The 12,814-nt window shown below is 44.4% G+C and overlaps 1 protein-coding gene across 3 annotated transcripts in view; it reads right to left on the minus strand.

The window, feature by feature from the left end:
* Positions 1–12,814, minus strand: part of PAFAH1B1 (platelet activating factor acetylhydrolase 1b regulatory subunit 1) — a 62,561-nt gene that overhangs the window by 19,967 nt on the left and 29,780 nt on the right. For 2 of the 3 annotated variants that reach the window (XM_072978303.2, XM_078379335.1), the window contains exons 2-3: positions 7,468–7,668; positions 2,930–3,014 (exon numbers count right to left, since the gene is read on the minus strand). In XM_072978303.2, the coding sequence (XP_072834404.1) occupies positions 2,930–3,014; positions 7,468–7,499 (117 nt within the window). In that variant the 5' untranslated portion in view covers positions 7,500–7,668. Of the gene's footprint in view, positions 1–2,929; positions 3,015–7,467; positions 7,669–9,985; positions 11,012–12,814 lie in introns of those variants that run through there. The other variant, XM_078379334.1, reaches the window with a different exon arrangement.

Here is a 12,814-nt window from a genome sequence, read left to right on the forward strand (position 1 = left end):
ACAAACAAAAACACCGATTTCCGCTGAAGCACTCGGATCACACGGCTTTTGCCTTCCTTCTTCGGAGAACGGTCACACTCTCAACATTTAAGAAGGAACAGGGGGGAAAGCTCTGTCTAGCATGGCACAATCTAGCAGCTCTATAATCCAATGACGCCCAACAAAATTACAGGCCAAAAGCGAAGGAATTCATGGCAAGGGAGCAGCTTGGGACTCTTAGCAGAACTGCTCCCATTCCTTGGCACACAAACGATCACGCTTCAGCCAGAAAAAAAGTTGCTCGCCCGACAAATCAAGGGAAGGGATTTAATTTTAAAAATCTAGGAGGGAATGAAAAGGGAGATCGAAGCTACAAGGGACCTTTTAGATTCTGGCATCCCAAGAGGCTGGGGAAAATAGTAGGAATTTTAAAAGGCAGGGCAGGAGTAAAATGTAAGGGCTGGTAATTGGATTATCGCCTTGGGTAAGAGAGGCTGCAGTGCAGGCATTACCGCCCCTGGTGCTTAGGAAATTTGGGGTTAGTCGTGGAACTAATTTGTATGGGAGCCAAATGTAACCCTCAAGCCATTGCCTGGATGGGATTCAATCTACGGATGCCTGGCTTTCTCCTTTGTGGCTTTCAATTCATCAGGAGTCCCTCTGCCTAATTGACCCTATGCATGGCTTCCTTGCGCATCCTCTCATATGGAAGAGAAACTGCTTCCCCCGTGGCTGGGTAACAAGAGGACTTAGCGTACTTAGGACCTTCTTTTTACCTTTTGGGGGAAAGATTTTTAATGAGGTTGGCGGCTAGGCCAGCACGCTTTTCATCGAGCCCCAATTTCAATTACGTGTACAAGGAGATTACAACCAGGTCTTTATTTGAATGAGGTTTCGGGAAATGAAATTAAGAGCTTCACGTGGGTATGTTGGTACACCAGACAAAATTCTGTGCTGCCACGGTTAGAACAGTTGGGGTCTGAAGGGTACTTTGGGAGATTAGCATACATTTAAATTTTCCACAATCATTTGCAGTGTATTTTCAGATAATTCCAAGATACCCTATCCCACTTTCAGCGCCCAGAGAGTAAAAGCCGAAAGAATAACCTTGCGTCAAACAACTTAATTCTACAAAGACTGCTGAATCTATTCAACTTTCATTATACTTCTGTTTACGAAAAAAAGAGTGAAGTCCCTCTTTAATATTTTTGATGATACGAATAGGACGGTCTGCTGAAGCATTGAACACAAGAGGGAACAGTGTCATGTCTATGTAGGTTTTATTGCCTTCAAATGAGGTCAGCAGAAAGTAAAATAGGAAGATGGGGCCGTGCAGATGTGGTCAGGGTGAACTGAGCGCAGAAAACACACAACTTCAAAAGTTGTATTGCAAGAAACAGATTTGGAAGCCAGCTTTTGCTTGAACACTGTATAAGGAAAAACTTCCTAACTGTTAGAGCAGTACAGCAATAGAACCTGTGACCTCAAGGGCAGGTGTTGAGTGCTCCAAGACTGGAGGCATTCAAGAAAAACTTAGACAATCACCTGGCAGATATGCTTTGATGGTATTCCTGTACTGAGCAGGGGGTTGGACTTGATGGCCTTGTAGGCCCCTTCCAACTTCACTTTTCTATGATTTCTATGAAGAAACAGATGTACGGAATGGCTGAACAGTATAAAGGGGGAAAAAACACAATCCTATTTACAAGACATATACTTGAAAAGGAATCTCATTATTACAGGGACAATTCCCAAATAAGATCCCTAAATGGAGGCAGAATGAAACTCTTGAAAAATGCCCCTTCTCTGGTTCGTTTGTGCATTTTACTAGTTGTCTGGAAAGGCAGAGGAAAGAGCTATTAAAGTGAATCACATATAGCCCCCGGAACACTACTGCAAATTCAACACTGATGTCATTCTAAGTTAATGTCCAGCTTGCTCTACATATCATAAAGCCAACGTAAAACCATTAGGACAGCCAGCATTTCAGCTGGATGTATTTCCTGCTGAACACACTTATACTACCTATGCTGAATCCCTCCCACAATCTGGGTCCCTCATCAAGGGACCAACCCTGCAACTTTTGCTGCGAGTGTAACGTTATGTTCATTTCAAAGCTGTTTGTGTACATCACGCATGGATAGAACTGCCGAAAGGAATGCCCCAGTTCAAGCCAATCAATGACGCTCTCCCTCGGATAATTAAAGGCCGTTGGCTTGAATTAAAGACAATATTTAATTAAGACTTTATTTAATATAAACTGGGGAACACACAGTAATTACAACACGGAGGAAAACAAACATTTTGATCCTTTTTAGTGCTTTTGAGATTTTGAAGGTACAGGATAATATTCCGTATGTCTTGTGTTCAGGATGCACGCAACTCTAAAAACTGAAGATCAACTGAAAAGCCATAGGAAGAGTAAAATGTCACCACAGTAGCAACTTATATCTAATGAAATAACTGAATGCAATACTGCACAGAACTGTGAAGGAGGTATTCACATTTGATACTCTTTTTCCCCTCCTTTTCGCCCAGTATCTGATACTGGGTGTGTGTGCATACAGACATCTAAATATAGGAGTTCCTTTCTGCTATGATGAGGCAACCAGATGCCATCAAGCATGGGCAGGCAATTAGCACTTTTAATCTCTTGTCACAAATATTTCAACCCACTTGTCTTGTTAGATGGAAAACTATTGGGAAGAGACCCTTCTCTTCAACATATGCCCCAGGATCTCGCCGGCCCTAATAAACCGGCGCAATCTATAAACTATCAATGCTTTAAAAATCAAGCATCAGCGAATATTCTGGCCATTTGTGGTGTTGTTTTACGAGCAATCCGTTCCATTTGGTCTCCGCCACGTCACAAAAGCAGGCAGTATAGATCAGCCAGTTTAGAAGGTTAAACCTGATCCCTCATTATCAGGAACACAAGAAGTCTACTCACCACATCGAGCTCTGCCTCCTTTTTAAAAACAGAGTAGGCCTCTTCATAGCCGTTAGAACGAAGGTAATCTGCTATCGCTCGATTTCTAAACAAAAAGACATGTGGGTCTCCGTTAATATGCCTTATTATAATGGCAAAAATATTCTGTTTCCACCTCCCAAAACTTGGCAGCAAACAAGTCTGTCAGGGATCAGCGTGTGGAAAAGTATCTCTTCCGTATTTTTTTTAAAGGGAAATTATGAGCAAACAGGAGTAGTCATGATCTAAATGTTTGTACACAGTCTTGTCACCAAGGAATTTTTTTTATGAAGGAACTTTCTTCTAATCCCCGCAACGTACTCTGTGCCCACAGTCTCTCCTTCCCTCCACAAAACCTACTGCCTATTGAACTGCTGTAGAAAACTGTGTCCCTGTTCATCTGCTTAGAGATATTAATGCTACTGATGCTGATGCTGTGGACTGCCTGCCAAGTTTGAGAATCGAGGGACCCTGCTGGACAAACGGCTACCTCTTCTCTTCCCCCCCCCCCCGGCGAGTTTTTCCAAGAAGTTTCCGATTCCTTTAACAACCCGGTGATATTGATTGGTGGAGCACCACTGCCTGAGTATCAGGTACTCAGCATCAGGTACACAGACCCACATTTGCTGACACCTCTCTCTTTTTGTTTTGAATACCCCCACTGGAGCAGTGGAAATTCTGAATCGTTGGCTGGAATCACTAACAGGGCTGGCTCGAAGCCAACAAACCGAAACACAGACCAGGTAAGGCAAAAAGTGAGGACAACCGTCAGGACTCTTAGACCAAACAACCGGTGGCAAGGAGCAAGAAGAGGTTTGTATTTTCTCCACTAAAACCCTGAAGCCTTTCTCTCTTTCATACTTAGAGAACAATGGACAAGAAACACCAGTTTCAACAGTATTCCCACCTTTTATGGGCCTGCAAGGAGCTAACCTCACCTGGATCTGTAGGTAAGAACAGACTTGGAATCTGTGGCTAGATGGTAGGGTGAAGAGAACTGCCACATGGCTTTGCATCAGGCTAAGTATAAAAGCTCCTAAAGATTCCTGTATCTTGTTAAAAACAGCAAAAGATAATTTTGTGCCAGAGTTACTAGCTGTTGAGGAGAACTCTAGACAGGCCTTTCCAAATTCTGCATGGGCTTCTAAAAACAAAATTCATTTATAGCATTCCAAAGAATTTCAGTTGTGAAGCACGAAGTCTAAGAGGACATCCTGACGTAAACAGCTGAAACGCTGGGCTGTTTACTTGGGAGAGCCAAGTCAAATCCTCACTGAGCCCATGAAGCCTATTCGAGTGACTCTGGAGCAGCTGAGACGCTCTTAGCTCAGCTTCCTTCACAAGGTCCTTGGGAAGCAAAAGTGGATTGGAGAAGGGCCTTTTCCTCTCTTGAGCTCAATGGAGGAAAGGAAGCCTTATAAACCAAGATTAAAAGCCATGCCCAATAAACTGCAAAGGGAGATCTGTGATTCTCTATCTCTGTAGTAAATGAGTTCTGTTCAACGCTCCCTCTAATTTTTCACCAGCAAAGAATGGGAATGCTGCCCCAGATGTGCAAGGTTCCGGATGCGACCAGAACCAAATGAGCCGCAACACGAACTGCAGGTCCACATACAGCGCTGCACAGCCGTACAGCTGAGAGGTAACCTTACTTTTGTTTCATTTAATTTTACATTTTAAATCAAATGGAACTCAGGCACAGGGATTTAGAATCTCACATCTTCCTTGAAATCGGTGGTTATGTTTGTATTTTCAAAGTTATCATTGTTTGTATCACGGACAGGACTCATGGCGAGCTTACAAAAATCCCGTCACCTTCCTAGCGCAAGTATCAGTGGAATGTTCTGAAACTATGCACTCAGTACAGTTCTGACAATACTAGCTCCTCCTTTGTGCAAATCACACACACGGCTCAAGGCAAGGAAGACACTGGAGCAGGTTCTGCGCTACACAGGCTCGGCAGCGCCAGATCAGTAACAGGATGCACAGGTTCTTTCTACTGCCTGCTCCCCTGAAAGGTCACACCTACTAGTCTGATGCTGTCCCACCCAACAGAAGAAGAGCTAACAAGGCCAACACACAACATATCCCAAGCTCACTGCCTTGTAAGGCCAGAGTTTGTTTTCGGGGCTGACAACTTCTGTCTGTCAAAGCCAACACCACCGACGGTCAGTAATGGCGGGAGCTGAAATCTCAAAGGTTGGGAAGGCTGGTCAGAACAATGCTCCTTTGCAACTATGCCATGCAAAAAGCCAGTTCTCTCGTCTTTTCCAAATCATGGGTAGGGCTTAGCAGGAGAGTCACCTGCCGAGGACCCCTTGGTGAGCTATCTCTGAGCCAAACTCTGACCTGGGCAAATGGGTCTTCAGCTCCTACATCACACCCAGTGGGGGAATCAATCCACCAATGCAGCCCCAGAGGACACCTGGAGCCTCTTAAGTTCCTCATCATAGGAAGAAGAAGAAGAAGAAAAATCACTCCCCAAACAGAGATACCTCCAAGGAGTGTGCTTCTCCATTCCAAAGCTACTTAGGGAAGCTCTAAATAGCCATGAACCAAAACGAGAAGTGAAAAATCGACAGGCATGGCCCAAAGAGGTCCAGGGAGTAGGAAATGGACCCTGGACCCTCTGACACTAACTTTTGCCAGGCTTCAAAGCTCACTGTTCATTTTCTCCAAGAGTCCAGGAAACACATTCATTTTCCAACATGGCATGGCTCCTCTCCTTCTCAGTGAGGAAAGGTCACGCGTTTTACACTGCAGGATGTGCAAGCATTCAGCAAGACAAAAGGCAGCATAAGGGGCTGTCTCCACAGCAGCAAAATGAGGCTGAAAAGACCAGAGGGGTGTGTGTTTTAAGACTGTGGTAACAGAACCCATTTCTGAATTCTTTCCTACATCTTGGGGGGGGGGGGGGGAGAAGGGCCGTAATTAAATCAAACACAGCAGAGAGTAAACCAGGATGACCTGAATATGCAAGTGACCTCACGTGGGTTGAATTGTTCTGTCCTAAACAAATAATACGTACGACTGCAGTTCTCTTTAAAAAGCACTACGGAAGAGACTTCCAGAATTAATGAACTCTTGGATCCATAATTCAGCGGGAACAACCCCCTCTCCAGCCTAGGTACGGGACTGGGTGCCCTCAGACCAGCAGGAGACAGAGCAGCCCCCTCTCATCACCGTGCTATTCTCTGCCCACTTTTCTTGAAGCTGACCAAAGGGTGTGCAGGGGCACAGCAGGAGCGGCGAGGCTTCTCTGAGGTTTGCAAAGGTGCACCTGAAGCTGTCTCCGTACAGGGCAAGAGGGAGGTGCTTTGTTTCCCCAGGCACCTTTGCGAGCCGTAGGGCATCTTGCCACTCCCACTTTTCTCCCCTTTGAAGTTGCAGCACCAGCAATGGAACAGCATGGAGGTAAGAAGGCTGCTCTACCTTCTGCTGGTCTGAGGGCTACCAGTCCCACAACTGGGCTTGCAGCGGTTCCTGCTCAATCATGGGACTGGGCGTTCAATTAATTCCCCAAACCCCATCCCTCAACAGCACCCACCTCCTCCTTAGCAACAATACCGTGAGCACACATAGCGGAATGAAATCTCACGGGACCGGATGGCCAGGTGCGGCTCTCTCCTCATAGGTGAACTACTTTGGTGTAATGCAATGCATTCGCCTTGCACAGGACATGCTACAGAGAGTATGTTTCGTTCCTTTTGGTGAAGGAGAGGGAAAACTTCATGGGTTTTTTTAAAAAATATCTCATACCCAACCAATAATTTCACTTATTGCTCTATTGTCTTTGATCTGAAACTGGCACGGTGCCATCAAGATGTGAACTTGGCGAGAGGCCTCTTTGTCCACGACCATGCTGGGTTTTTTTCCCCATAGGAGAAAACTGCACACGTGCTGGGGCTCACACAGCTAGCCAAAAGCCTCAAATGCTTTGACTCTCCAAAGACCTTTTGTGTAGTGAAGGAGGACAGGCTTCCTTTAAGCCCTGACTTTCAAAGTCCAAATTTTATCCCACCCCTGCTCACCTGACAAGATAACGTCTGAAACCATCTCCAGAATAATAATCATGCTCCATGACAGGGTCTGATGGAAGATGGGCTAGCTGCTCTTTGCCACAATTACTGTCATTGTCTCTGTCTGATTACCGCTTTGCGGCCAAATTTTAGGTTTCTGATAAATGCAGCTATAGGGCAGAGAAGAAGAGCACATGGCTGCCAGGCCACATGCGGGGTCCCCTTCTGATATGGTAAACCTTGCTCCCCGCCCCCCCTGCTGTTGCTGACACTACAAGAGAAGGGCAACAGGAAAACACACCTTGTTCTAAAGTGTGAGTATTTTAAAACACATTATCCTACCAAAGCCCAGCATAGCTCCTCACAGGTTATGTTTCCAACTCTGCTACATACCTTGAACCAGAAATATATTAAAAATACACACGAAAGCCAAACCATAAACCACAGCCGGCTGCAGGCGCCGCTCACTGACTTTATACAATAGGGCACCACATTACTCACAACTCATCCCGTTGCCTTTGCGACAGCACCATGGCGGCTGTGATGTCAGGTTAACGCGATTCAGCAGTCTTCTCGCCGTCAGGTAGCTCTAAGATCCACGATGCAGTCTGCCACCAAGTGGCCCCGACCTGGAGGCTAAGTCTTCTCTACAAGCAAACCCCAACAAATAGAGTGGATGCATTCAAGAAGAAGTCACTCCATCTAGGAAAAATGAGAAGAGGGGGAAGATGGTTTAATGGATGAAACACCAACAACAGTACAGGGTCATAACAATCGGTTACACACACGTGTTCACGAAAAGACTGCAAAAACATTACAGCTGCCCAGAATTGCCATAAACCACTGCAAATAGAAAGAACAATTCAACTACACAGAGTCCAAAGCGGTGACAAATAAACAGTGCTCTAACTGGAGTTCCAGCCTCAATTTCATCTTGCCATGTGAAACCACTCATTATTTACTGTGGATAGTCATCTCCTTCTGGGTGTGAACAAATACCAAGCTTCATAATAGATTTGTTATCAATTTTACACAGATCACAACTTGGGTGAAGTGTTTAATTACGTAGAGATCCATAACGCCTTTAACATAAAACTCTGGGGTGGGGAGTTGAGAAAAGACCATGGCTGTTGAAACAGTTAAAAGAATACAGCATGTATTTGGAAATACTACAGGACTTCCCCACCAAAAAAAAACCATCTGAATTTTAAGGAGAAGTCTGGCCGCCATTTTTTATAAATCTTTGGCAAAAGTAAAAGCAGGCTGAAAATAACACGTAGTACCATTCACCCTTCTCCGCATTCAAGAGCATTATTAATTTAACAAACTAGTACACGTTCTCTTTCACAGCAAAGATGAGCAAGAAGTTGGGTGGTGAGTAACTCTGGCTGAATGTTTCCCCATTTATTTATGAAGGCACGCTTAAGTTATTACTCAGTGTTTTCAACTTGCTATTTCCTTCACCAAAGCACTTTTAGTTTAGCTCAACCGAGTGTCTGTCAACTGGCGCTCTTATGAAACTAGGTCTGATGACACCAGAACAGCAGGTTCGCTTAGCCAAGTTGTCTGGAATTCTTGGGTAAGCCCTACTAAATTGTCTGCTTAGTGAGAATACAATCATCAGTACAGAGTTGGAATAAGATGATGCTTCTCCCAAGTTATCAGCTGACAAAAGATGGCAGAAAACCTGACAATGCCCTAAAGAGACAGGCTATCCACGCAGTGAGACCTTTTAAAACGTTTTCCTCTTATAGTTTTGGAAAAATGCTTTCATGTACGGCAATGTTGAAAGCACAATAGTATAATGTTTGTTTAAAAAATGCATGCCCTATACACCATTAAGAAAACAACGTTACTGAACTCTTAAAACACGGTAGAATCCCTCCTTCCTTGTGGGATGACGCTTGTGGATTTGTTTAACGGGTGCCTTCGCAGAAGCAAGCTGTTTAGAATCAGCGCACCCCATGTACGACAGATCGCTTTCGAGTCATATGTATTAGCAGAAAACTGAGAGCCGTGTGTAGGGAGGGCTATGTATGCTTTGAAACTCTGCCCCTTGCCACATAAGCACACAATTTGATGCTGGAACAGAATTCAGAAGCCATCAGTTTGGGAAGCAGACATAAAAAGCGAGGTCAGAGAGAGAGAGGAGAGAAGACTTTTAGCCATTCACAGAAGTTAGGCTACAGAATACCATCAATCTGTGGTCAGTTGGCAGAATCCAAAAGGAAAGCTTGTCTTTAAATCCTGCTTTACCGCCTTATCCCTTCTCTCGTGTGAAGCAGAAGCCGCTTTATAAACGGTTTGTGCCAATGTGTGCATAAAAGCTAGAAACCCAGACCAAGTTAGAGCTCTCAGAGGATAAACCTCTAATGCAGTTGTTCTCCACTTTGCTCCTCCCAATGTCCTTGAACTACAACTCCCAGAAGCCTTCACTGCTACCTGTGTGGGCCAGGATTTCTGGGAACTGCAGTCCAAGAACATCTGGGGACCCAAGGTTGGGCACCACTGCTCTCATGCTTGGCTGTACCACTCATACACAAGAACGAAAGTTACTTTGTGGAGTGAAGCGGGTGGACTGGTCTGGTGCTGAAGATTTTTTTTAAGCACCTCATCTCTTCAGGCTGACCGGTCAAAGCATCAAGATCCAGGACAATAAGAGTTACAGAACTTCTGCACCAAGTCTAAGACACTTCCGTGCTGAATTAATCTACTGGTTAAGGCAGGATAGTGAACTGGGAGGCCTTAGTCCAGAGGCCTCCTCTGCTATGACCACTGAGTCACCAGGTAGCCTCGGGAAAGCTATCAACTCCAAACCTCAGCATTCGGGTAATACTTACACCCCTCCAGTGATGCCTAAACATGATTATGTGAATGTACAGAGAAAGAAGACCTGGCTGTTTACTGTGGGAGGTTCCAGTGTAGCTTATATACAGTACTTTCTACATACAGTCAAGCACGGGTTTGCTACCAGTTCTGACAACAACAGCTACAACTAGGGTACGTAAGAAGCACTTACACTGGTCTTTTAATTTTGCAGAAAGAATGGAATTCGGCCCTCAAAGCTTCCTGGAAGAATTTTTCAGAGGCTTCCCTCCATCTTTATTAGCAGTGCATGGCTAAATTGTTTCCCAAATTCTTCTCAAAGTATAAGAAGCCGTGAGTTCGGAAACTCCCCACAGAATTCGCACAGAGCACCCACTGGATAGGACGAGGAGACAAGGAGGTTTTCCAGCTGCAAGGGCGTGGATGTTTAGTAATCGCAAAGCCAACAAGCTCCTTAGCTTTTAAAGAAACACCCCCCCCCATTATATTCAGCCTCCTGTCTTAAATAGCATCATTCTGCCGCTGCTGTTCTCTGAGGGAGCAGATGTGTTCGTCTGACAAAGAGCTGCTTCTACAGGCTTAGAAGAAACTAGAGTTACAGCAGGTGCCGCTGCTGTGTAAACAGCAGTATCATCATCATCATGCATTAAGTGCCAGAAGCCAAGAAATGCATCATTGCCTTGTTATTTGTATGCACTCGGACAAGCCATTCTGCATGCCACCAGCCAGCCAGCCCAGCCCAAAATCAACCCTGAGGAACTAGCCCTTCCCTTCGCAGGCCGATAAAAATTAGATCTGAGAAAAGAGGGTAAAGGGCATCCAGATGGAAGCTGCAGACACATACTGACTGCCTTCTGGGTTGTTCAAAGAACTGTAACATCATCATCATAATCATCATAACAACAACAACAAAACAATAAAAACTCCCCAAATACAAACAGGCAGTCTAAAATTCTGTGGCTAAACACATGTCTGAACTAATTTACATATACTAGATTAATCTGCATGACTAGCTCTCTCTATTCTGGGGGTTTAGCAGTTATTTTCATATTTGGAAAGCAAAGTGTCATTTCTTAGTGAGGAGAATTAGCCCACAGCTCCTGCCAAACTACTGCATTGGATGTTAAATATGAGAAGAGTTTTCCCATCTATTTATTTCACTGGAAATTTTTTTATTATTATTATTATTATTATTATTATTATTATTATTATTATTATTATTATCATCATCATCATCATCATCATCATCATCATCATCATCATCAACAACAACAACAACAACAACAACAATACTGTACCAAACACAGTCAATCAAAATTATAAAAACATTGATTGGTATCATATAAAGCAGTGGTTCTTAACGTGGGCGATAATGCCCCCCAGGGGGCGATTTCATTTTTCAGGGGGGCGGTAGAACAAAAAGGGGCGGTGTGGGGGCGCTGGAGCAGAAGGGGGGCGGTAGGGGGGCGCTGGAGCAAGCCAAACCTGTGAAGGTGGCTGCAGCCAGGGTGCTGGCAGTGGATCCAGTGCCACTGCCACCAGACGATCCCACTCTTTCTGCCATCTCACCTTCCTCACTTAGGGGAGCACCGAGTGTGGATCAGGTGGAAGGAAAGTCTCTTGGATACCCGTCCTCGCCTGGTGAAGCGCTGCCTCGCACCCAGGTGGGGAGGAAGAGATGAGTCCCATTTGTCCATCCTGCCTTCCCGCCCACCTTCCCGCCCGTTGCAAGGGAAGCACGGAGATAAATGGGTTGGTTTGGGGTGGCGTGGCATCTCTTTGGGCGGGATCGCAAATGCACTGCAGAAAGACAGCCGCTCCTCTTTCTCCCTGAACCCTGAGGATCTGTTCAGTGAAGGCGAAAAGAGCAGCATATGATTTTGTAAGCCGCCCCAAGTAGATGCTGTCTAGGGGCGCGGGGTATAAATCGAATGAATGAATGAATGAATGAATGAATGAATGAATGAATGAATGAATGAATGAATAAATAAATAAATAAATAAATAAGAAAGATATCATTGCCGCAGGGAGGGGGGTGATGATAACTTTCTCAATGGCTCAAGGGGGCGTTTCTTTCAAAAAGGTTAAGAACCACTGATATAAAGGATACAAGTTTTAACCACAAGCCTAAGTATCAGTTAAATATCAGCACAGTATGTATTCTGATCTGAATCCTGCTGTTTTTTGTAGCTCTGATGGTGTGATTTCTGGGATCTACAACTGCTTATTATAGTATGTGATTTATTTATTTTTTGATATTGTTCCCAAAGCCCTGATGACTATGGGGACCCCTGAAGTGGGTTTCATCCATGAGTGATATGTTGCCACTGACAGATCTCTGTATTTTGTTAATTCTTTCCTATTGTTATTGTTATTATAAATGGAAAGGTAAGTGTTTGAATGCAGGGTTTTGTTTTGTTTTTTTTAAACCATTAGATTTCAGGTCATTTCTCGCACAGGTGAAATTTGTTCTGTGTTCCATTTGGGAAATGTTTACATGGCCTAACAGGGAAGATTGACAAACAGCACCAGCACTGTAACCAGTGTGGATAAAGATCAATGTTCTTTTTTAAAAAAATCAAATTGATTTAAATCACGGTTTAAATTTTAAAACATTTTTTAAATTGCATCATAAAAAGTTTTTTTAAAACTTAAATCATGCTTTAATCAAATCCACCTTGTTTTAAGTGCTCAAAAGAAGAATGATAGATTCAACAGTTTAGCAAATATTGTAAGCTGCTTAGCTGAAAAAGCACCGTGCCTAGATTTCACACAAACCACAGCTGCCGCTTGCTTCAATGGATGCCATATTTCCGCTAAGTTTTGCCTGTCAATTACAGAGGTCTGTTTGCTCAGGTCGTCTGAAAGCTTCCTGCCCCTTCTTTTGGTTACAGGATGGCTCCGGAGCAGAAGATGGAAGCAGGCACTGAGCTGAGAAGCAATGCAGAGCGGATGGCACTACAGCCCCACCCGCTGCTGGTTATAAAAGCCTGTCAGGCTCCTTGCCAAGACATATTCCCTA

Source organism: Pogona vitticeps, chromosome 7 (genome assembly GCF_051106095.1).
Source record: "Pogona vitticeps strain Pit_001003342236 chromosome 7, PviZW2.1, whole genome shotgun sequence".
NCBI lineage: Eukaryota > Metazoa > Chordata > Lepidosauria > Squamata > Agamidae > Pogona > Pogona vitticeps.